General features: G+C 39.6%; 2 protein-coding genes across 4 annotated transcripts in view; one reads left to right on the forward strand and one right to left on the reverse strand.

The window, feature by feature from the left end:
- The window catches only part of LOC107553266 (rho guanine nucleotide exchange factor 4-like), a 33,969-nt gene that overhangs the window by 13,808 nt on the left and 2,994 nt on the right, over nt 1-17,167 (forward strand). For 2 of the 3 annotated variants that reach the window (XM_016235441.1, XM_016235442.1), the window contains 9 exons: nt 5,213-5,358; nt 13,091-13,267; nt 13,989-14,183; nt 14,377-14,556; nt 14,646-14,878; nt 15,052-15,181; nt 15,271-15,402; nt 15,535-15,778; nt 16,452-16,529. In XM_016235441.1, coding sequence (XP_016090927.1) covers nt 5,213-5,358; nt 13,091-13,267; nt 13,989-14,183; nt 14,377-14,556; nt 14,646-14,878; nt 15,052-15,181; nt 15,271-15,402; nt 15,535-15,778; nt 16,452-16,529 — 1,515 coding nt within the window. Of the gene's footprint in view, nt 1-5,212; nt 5,359-8,471; nt 9,820-13,090; nt 13,268-13,988; nt 14,184-14,376; nt 14,557-14,645; nt 14,879-15,051; nt 15,182-15,270; nt 15,403-15,534; nt 15,779-16,451; nt 16,530-17,167 lie in introns of those variants that run through there. The other variant, XM_016235443.1, reaches the window with a different exon arrangement.
- Nucleotides 15,720-17,167, reverse strand: part of sh3glb1b (SH3-domain GRB2-like endophilin B1b) — a 17,843-nt gene continuing 16,395 nt past the window's right edge. Inside the window, exon 13 of the mRNA XM_016235445.1 lies at nt 15,720-15,789. The gene's annotated coding sequence lies outside the window, so the exon portion shown is untranslated. The remainder of the gene's footprint in view (nt 15,790-17,167) is intronic.

A 17,167-nucleotide genomic window follows, 5' to 3' on the forward strand; every position in this document is an offset into this window, starting at 1 on the left:
TATATATATATATATCCCTTATATATGAAAAACTATAATCACTATACTGTTAAAGGAATAGTTCACCCAAAAATGAAAATTGCCATCATTTATTAAGTTTTTCCAAATTCAATCTTTGATTCAAATTTCTCATAAGCTTAATTTATTTGGTCTAAAGAGAGAAGAATTAATTACTATTTTTGTTTGAAGACTACATATAAAATAGCTACCAAAATAAATGTTGGTAAGTGCAGTTTGACTAAAAGTAATGACTAAAAGTTGACAAAAATGCAATGACTTTTCGTCGACTAAAACTATGAAAGACTCAAATGACTAAAATGTGACTAAGGCTATTAAGCATTTTCATCTCACGATAAAGACTAAGACTAAATCAAAAATGCCTGTCAAAATGAACACTGTAGGAAACATCTTAGAGACATATTGCAGATGAGCAAACACTCAAAAAATGTAAAAAATACATCTTGCAGATGTAAATGCAGACATTAAATAGGCCTAGATGTGATGTAAATGTGCTTTCAGGGTAGTGAACTAACTCGTACTCAAAATGTAACATGTTGTGCCATATAACAGATAAAAGCTAAATTACAGTGTGCAAAACAGAAGCATCCAACACAGTTGTATCTTTATACGTATTAACCCTGAAACATTGTCACATTGTGCACGTGTGTTGCATCTGTTGATGTGTTTGTGTGTGCGATCAATTGTGAGCGAGAATCATCACTTTCACATCAAAGCAACAAGTAAAAGTCAGTACATGAAGCGTGCGTGGCTAACAGTGTGACAAAAATCTCCCCATTATTGAAAAAACAACAACAACGCTGAGAACCGTCTTAGAAAACGGTTCTCAGACGGGAGCCGACTTGTATTGTTCACTTAAAGGAGTCGGCTCATAGAATGTAATACTCTTTGACTGGATGTGACGTGAGATTCCTCACAGGGCTGGCTGTCTCTTCTCTGATACACAGGGAATGTCAGACTCCACTGGGTTGAAAGCTTTCCAGTGAGGATCTTATCTGTCTTTCTTTGGTCAGACACTCTTTGCATAACTCTTCATCATGAGTGCTTATCTGTAGCTAACTGATTAGCTAACTTCACTTTTCCCTTTAAATATAGCCTGTCATTCCAAACATACAATCAAACCAAATTTATTCAGACACCTTCAACATTTCACACATTATCACACTTTATTCGCTATAGTTTAGAAAATGGTAATAAAATATGACAAAAACTCAGAGTTAAACGGAGTCAGAACAAATTCGTCTTGATAATGTCAGATAACACTTAAGCAAAACATGGTCAGGTCAAAGTGTCTGAATAATTTTTGGTCCCAAATGTTTATCAGTTTTACTGGTAGTCCACTGTATGAAGAATTTTTGGATATATTATGTCACAGTTTACTTTATTTTGCTATCCTCACTTACATAAATGAACTATAATGTCCTGCACCCACTAGTAAAAAAATATCAAAAATGATTTTTGGTGTCTGAATAATTTTTGGTTTGACTGTAAGTTTAAGCTGTAATGTTCGTTCATTCATTCATTCATTCATCATAACATGTAAGATTTTAAAAAGTTTTTGAATTAAGTATTTTATGCTCACTAAGCTGCATTTATTTGATTCAAAATACAGTAAAAACAGTAATATTGTGAAATATTATTATTTTCAGCAGCTATTAATCCAGACTAAAGTGTCAAATGATTCTTTAGGAAACATTAGATTAATACAAAAAATAATGAAGACATGCATCTTGCTTTCTTAAAGAAAGCAAAAATCAAGGTCATGCTGTGATACAATGGAAGTAAATGGGGCATTTTTGGAAGACTTAACAGCAGAAAAGCACTTAAAAAGCACAATTAAAAATGTAGAAAAGAACTTCCAATACATTAAAATACAGTGTTAAAAAGTATTATTTGAACAGTCAAGTTGTTTACATAATCATTTTTACAACCCTTTTAAGGTTTTATGCATTGTTGACATTTTAAGTAGTAAAATTGGATATTTTGTCACAGAAAAGGGTTGTGATTTTTTCATCAAGATCTTGTGGCTGTACAATTGAAATAGTGAGTATTTTAATGGATTGGCCTCATTTACTTCCATTGTAAGTGCCCCACTTTATCCCAGATTCTTTTAAGAAAAGGAGGGATTAAATACATTTTTGTGGCAATCAACATTATTCCACAAATGCTGTCGATTGAGCTTAATATGTACAGAACCCAGAATATTTCTTTAACTGCATTCAGCAATGTAAATGCAATACATTTATACAAATAAGGCTTTTAAGTTCTAAAAATGTCAAGTATTGGTATCATTTTTTATTGATAAAGTCTCATGTTTAAGCAGTACATCAGACTCAAAAGTCTCCTCACTGATTCTCCATCCAACACCTCCTTCAGGTCTGCGCTACAACTTCCTCCAAAAGCTTGAAAACAAAACCCAAACCCTGTCCTGCTTTAAATCCGAAGGCAATAATACAATCAAAACATTCTGTTGCACATGAACGCAGTTATGGGGGCTGTCCTAGACAGGATTGTTTGGGTTACCCCACTGTGACCGTCTGACTTCAGACTCTGAGTGAACTATATTTGATATCATCAGCCCATGTGGCCCTGGAAATGCTGAACTCTGCTGACATGTGCTGTCGCATTGCTCTATGCTTTGGGTCACGCTTAACAGCCTATGAACAAATCAGGACGATTTGATTCGCTTGTCCGTCTCCCTAATCAATCCACTGGCTCCACAATTAACCTACATAGAAAAGCATAACAGGATTACCGGATGAATTTTCACAGATACAGACAGCTATCCGATACAATCCTGCTGTGTTTTTATGCTTATTTTTTTCTCCAAGGATCATTTGAAACAGTTGAATTTTGACGTGAAGCCACTCTCACCACAGTTTCGATGCAGATTACATTCTCAATTACATCTTCACAATTTAAAGCAGTATTCTCATTTACCTTAATTTCACAGACCGTCATCTCATGCATCTCCAGAACAAAGGATTTCTCGGGGGGTGCAAATTTGAGTCTTACTTCATTCTCTCCCATCCATTTATTATGAATGAGACAGGAAGAGAGATGCTTGGCCAGGTCTACTCTTCCTCACTGGTTTACTGCACACTAATAAATAATAGCAATCCGGTCGGTGGAGAAGCCAGCCATCTATAACAGCAGAAAATGTTTCCAGTGTTCTAACGGCAAACGCATGAAAGGGCACATTAATGCACCACTGTGTTGAGTTGATAAGCATCTCACCAGAGTTTTATTGGAGCATTTTGGTCACACTGTTAGCTTAAAAGTGAAATTTATGGAAACGCTAACTGCAAGCTTGTTGTTATGGTTCCCCTGAGTGTCTGCTAACAATCTTCAAACTGATGATTTGTTAAGAAAGCTTTTTTTTATACTTGATGTGTTTTCAGTTCTGGTGACAAGTGCAAAAAACAAAGTAGAAGTGAATCAGAAGCTGGCACAGAACAGTCCTTTGTTTTTATTAAATGAATGACATGATGCATGAGACTTTTTCTGTTGCTCTTCATCGTTTTTCCTTGTTTATCCATGTTTTTGGATGTACTGTGATGGGACGGAACATTTTTAAAGGGACAGTGGAATCTAGGTCAGATGTTTATGTGTGAACACCTTAGTGAAGTAAATGTGACGTGTGGCCAAGTATGGTGAACCATACTCGGAATTAGTGCTCTGCATTTATCCCATCCTAAGTGCACACACACACACACACACACACACACACACACACACACACAGTGAACACACGCCCAGAGCAGTGGGCAGCCATTTTTTGCTGTGGCGCCCGGGGAGCAGTTGGGGGTTCGGTGCCTTGCTCAAGGACACCTCAGTCATGGTATTGAAGGTGGAGGAGAGTGCTGTACATTTCACTCCCCCCACCTACAATCACTGCCGGTACGAGACTCAAACCCACAACCTTGGGTTATGGGTCCGACTCTCTAACCATTAGGCCACGACTCCCTCCCCCCCAAAAAATTGTGGCCATCCACTTAGAATGTGTTTTTGCATTTTAAAATGTGAGATGCTCAATAGTGGAATAAAAAGAATACAAGGTCTAGAGATGTGTTTTTTTAATCATACTCGAAATGCTGTAGAAAGTGAGAGATTGTCAGTTGTCAAAAATGTCCATCTAGCACATGTTTACATAGAAAAACAATGTCATAGGTTTGGTCGTTTAATATGATGGTATGTTGATCCTCGTGGTGTGTGAGCCACGTTCTCTCCGTATGTATCAGCCAACTGTTAATAAGATGCAGCTAATCAAATATTCCAACCGCTAATTAGTGGATTAAACCTCTTTTCAAGTGTGGCCATACAAGTGGAGGTCATTCAATTTCCTGGCTGGGGAAATAGTTGCGTAACCTCAGGCTCCCTGTGGTAAACATTTTAATCTTGTCATCTGTTGACTGTGAGATAGGTTACATGCTAAATCCGGAGCTTGGACACAAAATATACAGTACATTCGTATACTTCAAGTTTTGCTCTTGAAGTAATGAAAAGTACATCTGACAAATGTTAAAATGATCATATTAGGGTCCTAAAACAGTTTTTTTTATTGTTATTCATACCAAAGTCTCTCAAATATGAGAACAGCCTAAGGAGGGACCCTTTTCCTAAAATGCTTTTAATATTTGTAATATTATAAAGACACACTGTTTGCTATATTACATAATTGGCTTTTATATTGTCATTGTGCTAAAGCAAAATATTTCCCAAATATATCTGCCAAATAGTTGTAAGTTGACTGCTTATCTTTTCCCAACCCACTGTTAGAGTACATTTAAATAGTTTATATTATTGTTTTTTCCCACATAGAAGGAGGCACCATTTTGAGATCACATGATCAGTCAAATACTATTGCATTAAAGTTCTTTTTTAAGACATTTTGTTGTTCAGTTATAGGCCATTGCTTAAGTCCAAGACCACTCTCATGTTGACCAGCAAAACATTAACAAAAAATGAATTATTATACTTTTAAACACTGTAAATGTGTCATATACTATTTCAGTGTTTTAATGCAAAATGACAATTTATTTATTGTGATCAAAACTGAGAATCTATAAACCTTTTTGTATCTTTTAAATTTGGCATATTAACAGACACAATATTATTGCAAGACTAAGCTGAATCTGCTTTGAGCTAGACCCAAAATGTTGCAGGACTGACAGTTTTGTGCTTTACTTTTCAGCCTTGGTGATAACTGATGGACCGCAGGATAAGTCTGGCCTTGTGGATGAGGTGGGGAGTGAAGATGACCTGTACAATGAGTTTCGTAGCTCCTCCAACCGATTCAGACACCCAGGAGGAGGAGGAGAGCAGCTGGCCATAAATGAGGTAGAACATACAGGCTGTCTATGTGTTAGTCTTCATTTGTGTTCACAGATTGTGCTTCTGTTTCTCTGTCCATGGTAAGACATTCATAGAAGCTGAATGTTCCTTCCAACACTTAAAGAGCCGGTAGTCTGTGTTTGAAACCCAAGGCCTTACAGAGCCAAAACAAACTGTGTTTTTATATGAAGATAACTGGTTTCAGACAGGCTTTCAAGGCACCAATTTAGTTTAGTATGTAGCTGTGCTCTTGATTCAGTGTTTATACATGTTGGAATTCAGTCTACTACCCATCTGTTCCTCTCCTGAGGCCTGAGACCAGCAGAATGGCCTGCTGCCACTGTACTTCTCCCATCATCTTCAGCATGACTGAAGATGAATCCTTGTTGTAGGAAGATGCTGTTATCTTCAAAGTATTTCAGAGAATATGCAGAGTGTCGGAGTTTGATTTATGACTGTTTGGTATCATTTTCGAACGCCGCTCAGTAACTCCATTTTAGATAGAAACAGCAGAAAAATCTAATCAACAGCCGGGCCTCTGGGAGCTTGGTGTGCACTGAGCTGCACAGAAGCCCTGTGCTGATGCTGTTGTTATTGTTTTTAGCCCTTCTGTCCTGGTAAAGAATCCAGCAAATTATAAACCGGCAAAATGTAAGTGTCATTGTTTTAATAGGGGGCTAAGGCAGGCATTACTGTTACTATTGCTCAGACATTTGAACAACCCCTAGTTTTAAACTTTAGTGCGTAACTTGTCCTGCACCGTTCATACTACAGACAAGAATGATACAGTATCTCAAATCATGATCATAATCATTTTCACCTGGAGATCTAAGCTTGCATTAGAAGGGATCGGAGGCATAGTTAGCGACCAGAATATAACCCCTCAGCAGTTCCTGGTTCGAGACCAGCAAGCTTTTAGGGTCAGTTTTTCCAGCGTGAAATAGTTTCCTTCAGATTCTGCACCAATTTTGAGGGAAAAACACCAGTAGAGATTTGGGCCGCTAAGCAAACACCCATAGTAGTCTAGTACACTGCAAAAAAAAAAAAAATTCTTTTTTGTATTTGTTTTTTTTTTAAATTAAGAATATCTAACATTTCATTGTTTTAAGCATAAACCTCAATAATTTTTGTTAATAAATCGGAAGTAGCAGCAGACCTTTTCTTCTGTATTGTGATGCACATCTGAGTAAAATGAATTATTGTAATTTACTATCCAACCTGACAGAACTGGAGAGGCTCTGCAAGGAGGAATGGCAGAGGATTCCCAAATCCAGGTGTGAAAAACTTGTTGCCTCTTTCCCAAAAAGACTCATGGCTGTATTCGATCAAAAGGGTGCTTCTACTAAATACTGAGCAAAGGGTCTGAATACTTAGGACCATGTGATATTTCAGTTTTTCTTTTTTAATAAATCTGCAAAAATGTCAACAATTCTGTGTTTTTCTGTCAATATGGGGTGCTGTGTGTACATTAATGAGGAAAAAAAATGTACTTAAATGATTTTAGCAAATGGCTGCAATTTAACAAAGAGTGAAAAATTTAAGGGGGTCTGAATACTTTCCATACCCACTGTATATATATATATATATATGTAGGATGAGACTTGGTTCTATCCATTGTTTGTTGACTGGATGAAGGCGGATATGAATGAAAGCTGGCAATCGGTTGTAAGAAATGGGTGGAGTTTAAGTGGACTGAATGACTGGAGCAGTCTGGTATTATATCCCATATGGGAAAGATCCAGTTATGGCATTTTGATAAAAAAAAAATTACAAGGTCAAACAATTGTACAAAATAAAACACAAGCATAGATAAAATGTTAACAGTTAAATCAACAAGATGCATTTAGAAAATACAGTAGATCGAAATGAAATGATTTTCCATTTCATGCTGACTGAAAAAACAATAAGCTTGAGAAAAGAGAAATAAAGGAGTAAGAAATTTCAAATTCAGTTCAACATCTTGTTTTGCACTTAATTTGCTTCCATTGTAATTTTTTATTGTTTCAATTATATTTGAGATATTTAAGAATATTTTTACTAAAAAACAAGATCAAAATACCGATTGTTAGCCGTTTTGCAGTGCAACCACCCAGAACACCTTATCAACGGCATAGCAACGCCCTAAAAACCATTTAGAACACCTCAGCTACTGCACAGCAGCAACTTGCAACAAAGTTTTACATAGGCACAACTCTCACTGAAATATATTTTCCATTTAATTTTAGTGTTAATTTTTAGTGTTGAGGGAGTGAGTGATTGTTTTGCTTGTGTGTGTGCATGTAAAAAAGGCACAGCTGCTGATTTAAAGGGGTCATATGATGTTGCTATAAAGAACATTATTTTGTGTATTTGGTGTAATGAAATGTATTATAAACGAGGCATTTGTTGCATCCAGTGGGGACATAATTACGGATTATAATGACTTATACTGTCTTTTTACGCGTTGCGTTGCATCGCGCCACGTAAACATAAAACCATGTCTGCATTTGTGATCGGAGAAATGACAAACAACAAGGCTACTCTGCTCAAAACTCGCGTTTGAATCATCAGTGGCAAATCCTTTTAATATGAAAACGTACTTACAGTCTGTGAGTCAGAACAGCCGGCATTGTAGTCTACTCTCCCATGATCAGGAAACAGTCCTCCATAAAATGTGCTGCACACATCTGAATATTTGTGTTGACCTGTTCTGGAACAGTGTTGTAAATACAACTTAACCACTGATTTGTAGTCGTGTCCTCTTTTGGAAGGCCAAACAAAGTAGTTTCGCTTTCACAACAAAACACACAGCGCCTTCACGACATGGTGGTGGCGGCAACAACAATACTACAGCGAGAATAAAAGTTACGCCTTCTTTCTTTGCGTGAACATTTGGGCGGCGTTATGCAAATCTTCCCACATCGTGACGTAGACATGTGGGGGCGTGTTAGAATGAGCCATTTTAGGTAGGCGTGGTTGACTCTTAACTTTTATAAAGAATATCTCTTTGGATTTGAGACTTTAGTCTTTGCAACTTTACAGATCTTCTTTACGCACCAAGAGCTTGTAACACTCCAAAGAGAAAGGAAAAATTGAAATCGCATCATATGATCCCTTTAAAAGGAAGTATCTTGCTGTGTGACATTGTGACGGTGGGGATGGGTCTCTGCGGCCGGGTAGAGACAGAGAACAGCAGGTTAGGGGAATCAGAGGCCTTCACTAATCCCATTAGCTGTGCACAAATTGATGCACGGGAACGAGACGAGTGAGGATGACTGCATTAATCCTTCCTCACTGACACCGGTCAGGAAATGAAAGCTCAGGAGGTGTTTGGGACCTCATGCAGCCTTTAATTAATGTCTCCAGCAGCATTACTGTCACTGTAGCACTGCCTCGAGAAGACGAGCAGGACGTGCTTGCTTTAACACGGGAAGTGTGGCTGACGGGTAGCTGGCTCGGCCAATAGAGACGCTCCTGGATAGAAAGGATGTATTGTGCTGCATTCTCTCGCATCCCTCCCCCCACTGCCGCCTCTCTCCTGCTGCCGCTAAGGCTGGCCTCCGCTACTCTGGTATCCTGGATACGCTTCACAGTACCGCCAGCTGATTGGCTGGGAAGGATAAGAGGAAAAAAAAACAGGAGCAAAAAAAAGAAGTCAATTCAGGGAGATGGATGGACGGCTAGAGCCGCTAAGCACAGATGCAGCAACCATTTCTGCCCCTCAGCCTTGGGTTTTGCAAAAGAGACGGTGAAAAGAGAAGGGATTTCAAGTGCGTTAATCAGATCCAAGGGAATTAACACGGCAGTGTGTTTAAGCAGAGCAGGAGGACAAGGAACGAGAACGAGGGGGAGGCAGCGAAAGGGAGCACAGAAAGAGAAAAAACAGACAGGAAGGGATACAAAAAAGCATAGAAGGAGAAGAATACATGGAGGCGGAGAGAGACATCCACCCCTTCTCCTGACATCAGCAGCGCAGGGAAGGAACCGAGGGGAGTGTGGGACGAGGAGGAGGAAGATAGTGTGTGCACGAGAGAAAGAACGAGGAGGGAACGGAAAGGAAGTAAGCAGGTAACTGTGGACGTGGAGGCTCTTCCCCCTCCCTCTCACGTTTCACCGAGAACACAGAGCGGATCCGGTTGGCAAACCGTGTGCCGTCGAGTGTTCGTGCACAGACCTCTTGGCGAGGGGGTTTCTGGCACCATGGCTCGTGGAGGCCAGCGAACGATGTCTCGGCAGGGCATGGCTCACTTCCTGTTGCGGTGCAACCTCAGCCCGGATGCCCAGAAGGTGGTGGTGTTCGTCATCATGATGTTGCTGGTCATCATCAACGTAGTGCTGATGTTCCTGCTGGCCTTCCAGTAAGGCGCAGCCGCAGTGAAGAGAAAGTGCGAGGGGAGGGGTGAAGAGGAAGACGAGGAGGAGGAGGGAAAGTTTATCCCTCTCGCTCACTCGTGGATGGGTTTTCAGGATGCAGACATCACAGTGCAGGTAACCGGAATGGGTGTGACTGTGTGTGTGAGCTTGGCGGCATTCAGCCAGAAGTAATATACTGAGACGGCACCATGTTAATTATTTACCAAACCGTAACCACTCTTGAGTGGCTTGTAGGGGTCAGGCTTTGATTTCATCTTTGAAGTCATCTGAGGGCATCTTCAGATGTTTTGTCTGCTTCTGTGAGTATGTTTGGGGGTTCATGTGTGGAAGCCTTTGAATGACGGTGCTTGTTATGTTGTGTAACTGTCAACTTGTGGATCTTTATGCCTTGATTCTGACTAGCGAGCACATTAAACATTGTGATGACTGGTGTTTTTGGCCCATGTGAGGCTTTCTTTTATGCCAGACTATCCCAATAATCTCAAAGATTATCTGAATAATCCTTTTTGCTGGTGAACAGGACTCTTCGGAAAGAATAGAGGCTACACTGGTGAGCTTGACATGGTTATATTGAGGTTATGTTTTAGTAGAGCAGCATGGCATCTTGGTGAGGAATAAATATTCAGTAGGAAACAAATAGGAAAATCAACCATTGAACTTGGCATGGCTTGGCTTGGCTCATCAAAAATGTTATTCTGATAGTGGGCATATTTGGATACTAGAACATCCAGACTAGTTTTTAAAAACCTTGTTCATTCATGATCAGCATGATTCATGATTTTCATTAGTTTTTATTGTATGTTTGTACAATATGTGCCAGGGCTGTTTCTGATAGCGTCTTTGAACAAACCAAGAAGCTGCAACTCACAGGCCGTGAAGAGGAGGCACATGGGAAAATTATGTGGGTGTGTCGCTAGGCAACAGGGTACATAGGCACAGCTGTGGTGGTGAGAATGCTGGGCTCTGGATTCAGGGGGTGTATATTCAGCCTTCGAGTCCATCGGCACTGTGAGTACAAAGTATGGACAGAAAACAGAGTGTGATTATTACATCAGCACCGATAGATCACGTTTAGCTGTGCAGCAAAGATGGTTTCATGGAGGCTGTTAAGCTTGCCAGAATTTCACTTCATTTTCTCCGTAGCCAAGCTGAACAATGTGGCAATATATTACCCTGGTTTTTGTTTTCTTTGCCCAAATCAATCCTTGCAAGCAAAAAGCGGAAACTTAAAATGACCACTCAGGGAAAAAGCAGACTGCAGACAGAAAAGCCTTAATTTGGTAATTCTTCCTCCAGTGATGCATTGCACTTTGGTTTTGGTTAAGTGCACAGAATGAAGGGTTGTATATCATTGTATGATAACACTATGCCACTGAGATACTTGAACTGACAGTGAAACTGAATGCTCTGTATGGTTACACAGTTATTTATTTATTGATTTATTGATTTATTGCGCGCCTAGTAAGGAGAAAAAACACCCTTTAGATAGCATCACACCATGCAACATTATAGTATAATTGAAAACCAGGCATAAAACTGCAAATTATCAGATTTTTTTTTTTAATCATGTATTATTACAATTACAGAACATTACAAATATTAATACTTTTAGGCCTGGTTTCACAGACAGGCCTTGGCTTAAGCCAGGACTAGGCCTTAGTTAAATTAGGATATTTAAGCAGCTTTTATAAAAATGCCTTAGAAAAAAAACATTACTCGTGTGCATCTTGAGACAAAACAATGGCACTGACATTATTTTAACATATGTCAGTGCAAGTTATTTTCAGTTAAGACAGCTCAAACATGCATTTTAGTCTGGGACTAGGCTTAAAGGGTTAGTTCACCCAAAAATATTTATTCTTTCAATTTATTGTTTTAAGTTCACTGAAATTAACCACTGGTTTCACAGACAAGGATTAAAGGGTTAGTTCACCCAAAAATTAAAATTAGCCCATACACTACTCACCCTCAAGTCATCCTAGGTGTATATGACTTTCTTCTTTCAGACGAATCCAGTCGGTGTTATATAAAAAATGGTCTTTGATCTTTCAAGCTGTTTAATGCCACTCAGCGGGTGTTGCATGCATTCATCCAAAAGAAGTTAAATAAAAAGCGCCCATCCAAAGGGTGAACAAAGGCCTCCTGTAGCGAATCAATGCATTTTTGTAAGAAAAATATCCATATTCAAAACGTAATAATCACTTTAATGTAGCTTGCGCCAACAGTCCTACACGGAAGCAGCTCCGGGCGGATGACGTATGAGTTCAGCGTTGCGCATGCGCCAGTGAGTCTGGTGAAAACCAACGTTTGTTAACAGGAGCAAAGGAAGCAAAGTTTCCTTACTTTAGCAAAGGAAAACCAATCTCCTCTTGGCTTATATCGAAATCCTTCAACATTCTTCTTTACAAATCCTCGTTTTGTACTTCTAATAAGTGACCAGTGTTTTGTTTTGATCTCTCCCCTGCGCTTCCGCATTCGTCATTTCTGAGCGGCGCATGCGCAACACTGACCTCATACGTCATCCGCCCGGAGCTGCTTCCGTGTAGGACTGTTGGCGCAAGCTACATTAAAGTGATTATTAGGTTTTGAATATGGATATTTTTCTTACAAAAACGCACCGATTCGCTACAGGAGGCCTTTGTTCACCCCCCGGAGCCGTGTGAGGCTTTTTATTTAACTTCTTTTGGACTGATGCTTGCAACACCTGCTGAGTGGCATTAAACAGCTTGAAAGACAAATTTTAATATAACTCCGACTGGATTCATCTGAAAGAAGAAAGTCATATACACCTAGGATGACTTGAGGGTGAGTAATGTATGGGCTAATTTAAATTTTTGGGTGGACTAACCCTTTAATCCTTGTCTGTGAAACCAGGGGTTAATTTCAGTGAACTTAAAACAATAAATTGAAAGAATAAATATTTTATTTGCAATTATAAATTGTAATTTAATCATATATTTTTTGCATAAATATAACAAATAGCAATATTTAACTATATATTTGACTAAACTTACCTACTTTAATAGTATTTTTGCTACTAAAGTTAATGTAGTAGCACTACATTACACTACATTTTGTAATACAAAACTTAAAATGAAAGATTAAAATCCTCACAATACAGTGTTGTATATTTTCATAAGACCTGCAAAATCATGCCAGATAAATTGGATATTCAGTATATCGCTCCGTAAACTGCATGTTGTTGTACTGTGTGTATTAATAACCAAGAACAAACAAGTGTATTATTTATTACTTTTCATTTACATACATTTTTGCTATCATACACATGTTGAAGATGTTTGTAGTTGCTGCTCTAATTTGATCAGTTACTGAATACAGAGAATGTTTTATCAATCAGTTTTGCCTTCAACTTTTGTCTCAATAGCTGATCAGTGATGGCAGCGTGTGTGCCGAGGCTCTATGGGACCACGTCACCATGGACGACCAGGAGCTGGGCTTCAAAGCTGGAGACGTCATCGAAGTAGTGGACGCCACAAACAAGGAGTGGTGGTGGGGCCGGGTGCTGGACAGCGAGGGCTGGTTCCCCGCCAGCTTTGTTCGGGTAAAGGAGAACAGGCTTCCCGCTCATAACAAAAAATTGGATTACTGTCACATTACGTCATCACTATTACATTAGGCTACATTGAGGGGCCGTCAATGCACCAGTGTTCTTTTTGCCAAGTACATTGGTAAAAGCCACTGCACATTGAACGTTTAGGGTCAGATTTACTAAAAATTACTAAATTGACTAATTAGAAGTTAGAGTGAGACCACAATCCCATAAAAGCATCAATGGGAGTGAAAAGTTCTGCAAGTGATCTACTGACAATATGCAAATTAAAGAATACAGATGCAACCAGATTATTTCCATAATGACCAATGCAATCTACCAAGAATTAGTGACTATAACTAGCCATTTCAAGCACAAAAGACATGCTTTTATTGGACATTAAATAATGGCGCAAATACCTGGAAATCGACTACCGCAAATCTTAGTAAATCACATTGTGTGATTTATTTAAATAATCTCCTCCCATAAATTTTGCGTCTGCAATGGAAACTTCGATAAATGCAAATGCAGTAAGGTCAGCCACAAAAATATTTGTCAGCGCCTTTTCATTTTTCCCTGCGTGATTTTAGTAAATCCTGGCAGTAGCTATTTAAAGCTAAAAGAAAGTTTGCACTGGCACAAGTTGTTAGTACATCTTGCCCATAGTCACCAGAAAATGGCAGACATTGCATCATAATTCCACATTGTGCACTAACCTATTTATTATTGGTAGTTACGGGTGAACCAAGATGAGCCCATGGAGGAATACTTAGCCCATCTGGACGGGGCCTCAGAAGGGGGTAGGGCCAGCATGGGGGGCCCCTTAGGGCCCGGTCTGCCCTGCAAGGAGCAGATGAGAGCCAACGTCATCAATGAGATCATGAACACAGAGAGGGATTACATCAAACACCTAAAGGACATCTGTGAGGTCAGTTTACCACATGGCTCTGATCGATCGGTTCTACTTCAGCATGTGGACCTTGTTACATAGCATTACAGTGTCTGTTTACATGAGAGAGAATGACCTGCTTCACATCAGAGTAATGAGGAAAGCTGCTCCATAATCCAACTATAGCTTTGCTATAGCATTAAACCTTTGACATAATCACTTTGGGTTCCAGGGCTATATAAAACAGTGTCGGAAGAGGACAGATATGTTTACAGAGGAGCAACTGCGCACTATCTTTGGGAACATCGATGAGCTCTACCGCTTCCAGAAGAAGTTCCTCAAAGCCTTGGAGAAGAAATTTAACAAAGACCATCCTCACCTCAGCGAGATTGGCTCCTGCTTCTTAGAGCACGTAAGCTGACTTCGATGTAGGCGTTAATGTAAGATGCAGTTAGGTTTGGATTTTTTATTCTGTTCTATTCTATTTATTTTCCCTTTCAGCAAACAAACTTCCAGATCTACTCTGAGTATTGCAACAACCACCCCAATGCCTGCGTGCAGCTCTCCAAAGTGATGAAGATCAAGAAGTACGTGTTCTTCTTTGAGGCCTGTCGTCTGCTCCAGAAGATGATCGACATTTCGTTGGATGGTTTCTTGCTTACTCCTGTTCAGAAGATCTGCAAGTATCCTCTGCAGCTGGCTGAACTGCTGAAGTACACCAACCCACAGCACAGGTAATGAGGTCTACACAAGTGCCTACTGTTACACATTTACTTCACTCTCAAGCTGTCATTGGCTACCCATTCAAAAGATGCTGATATAAAGGTGTACCTTTTGAAAGGGCACTGCTCCAGTGACAACTCTTTTCTACCTTTCTACCTTTAATCTCATGTATTTTGCTTTTCAGAGATTATAAGGATGTAGAAGCTGCCTTAAATGCAATGAAGAACGTGGCCAGACTGATCAATGAGAGAAAGAGGCGTCTGGAGAATATTGACAAAATTGCTCAGTGGCAGAGCTCCATAGAGGACTGGGAGGTAAATTACACAAGCATTTTGTATAGTGTTCACACACTGATTCACTCCCAAACTGTGTGCTCTCACAGGCTCTTTTTCCCCTTCATTAGGGTGAAGACATCTTGAGCAGGAGCTCTGATCTGATTTTCTCAGGAGACCTGACCAAGATCTCCCAGCCACAGGCCAAGGGCCAGCAACGAATGTTTTTTCTCTTTGACCACCAACTGGTTTTCTGTAAAAAGGTCAGTCACTTGCCATGCCAGTGAGAGCAGAAACACTATTATTTGTGGCAGATGGTTTTTAAGGAATTCCAACCAAGCAGTATTAACATAGTTATTTTATAAGATGTTTTACTGTCTTGATTGGCACCACAGGATCTGCTTCGGAGAGACATCCTCTACTACAAGGGTCGGTTAGACATGGATCAGATGCAAGTGGTGGATGTAGAGGATGGGAAGGATAAGGACTTTAACATGAGTGTGAAGAATGCCTTGAAATTATGTTCTCCTGGGGGAGAGGAGGTCCACCTTCTGTGTGCCAAGAAACCCGAGCAGAAGCAGCGCTGGCTGCGAGCTTTTGCAGATGAACGGGAACAGGTCCAGCATGACCTCGAAACAGGTGAAGAGGCTCTTAAAAGCATAAATAAAAGCATTGATTTTATTGTCCACAGTCTTTAAATGGATTCTTTTTTTTATCCTGCATCATTTGTACTCCGTCAACAAAAATGGATGTAAATGACAACTAGAAATCATGTGGTGATTGAATTTACAATTTCCACCTGCCAGAAGATAAAAAAGCAATCATCTAGAATTACATCCTCAGTCATATCTAAGGACCAGAAAGGCTACAACCTATCAATACCCTAGTAACCGCATAGCAACGGCCTGGCAACCAGATTTATTTTAGTATAATTGATATATTATTTATATACAATGGCTATCGTTTTTATTAATTTTATTGAATTTTTTTAATCTTTTTTTATTTATAAATTTTTTAGGTTTAATGTTTTTATATGAGTTAATTAGTTTTACTTCAGGTTTACTTTTTATTTATACCAGTTAGTTAATTTAGTACTTCAGCTTTGTTACCTATAATAACCCTGCAGCAACTATCACTTGCCAGTGATACCAGTGCCATGAAATATTTGAAAAATATATTTTATGTATTCATATTTGCTGATCGGTTTAGTTTTATATAATGTTTGTTAATGACATAAGTATCAGTCAGTTCCCTGTAGTTGATTAATCGACGATCTAAAAGTTTATAAATGATTTTTTTGTCCTCCAAACAGGTTTTACGATCACAGAGGTCCAGAAGAAGCAGGCCATGTTGAATGCATCTAAAAGTCATCCAACAGGGAAGCCCAAAGGTGAATTTCAGCTGTTTGTCATGTTGACGTGTCTTTTCTGTTATTATTATATGCTAAAGATTCAGGATATAGTGTGGAGACTCATTCCTGTTGAGCATGTAGTGAGTTGTGCCATGTGTGGTCACTGTTTATCTGTTCACAAGCACGTGTTTGACCATGTTTGTGTTGTTTCATTATTACTGCGCTGCACTGGAGCAGCATTAACTTTACAGCACCTTTTGGCACTCAGAACTCCTTCACTTCTTCACCTACAAACTTCCAAGTGCCTACGTTTTTCTGAACCTTCAGGACCTCTGGCTCCCAGGGCCACCTTAACTTCACCTCTCCTTCCTGAAGCCCCCCAGCGTAGGCAGGGGCGGGGGGTTAGGGTGCCCCCTGGGGTCCTGCGCAGGGCAATATCCTGGGTGTCCTCTCAAAGTAGAGAGCCAATCGAGTAGTCCAGGGTAATTCCACAGTGTGTTAGTGTGCCTTATCCGCTTATTTAACTGAGGCTGGGTAAAGATATTGATTTTCTGATTTTTCATGATCATCATTAGAATATCAATATTGATTCTTTAAAATCAGATCAGTTCTTTTCCTGCACTTCTAAATCACCACCATTGCTGAATCTGCCAGAACCCCACCCCCCCCCCCCCCAC

The sequence above is a fragment of the Sinocyclocheilus grahami genome, unplaced genomic scaffold (assembly GCF_001515645.1).
Source record: "Sinocyclocheilus grahami isolate Dianchi unplaced genomic scaffold, SAMN03320097.WGS_v1.1 scaffold467.1, whole genome shotgun sequence".
NCBI lineage: Eukaryota > Metazoa > Chordata > Actinopteri > Cypriniformes > Cyprinidae > Sinocyclocheilus > Sinocyclocheilus grahami.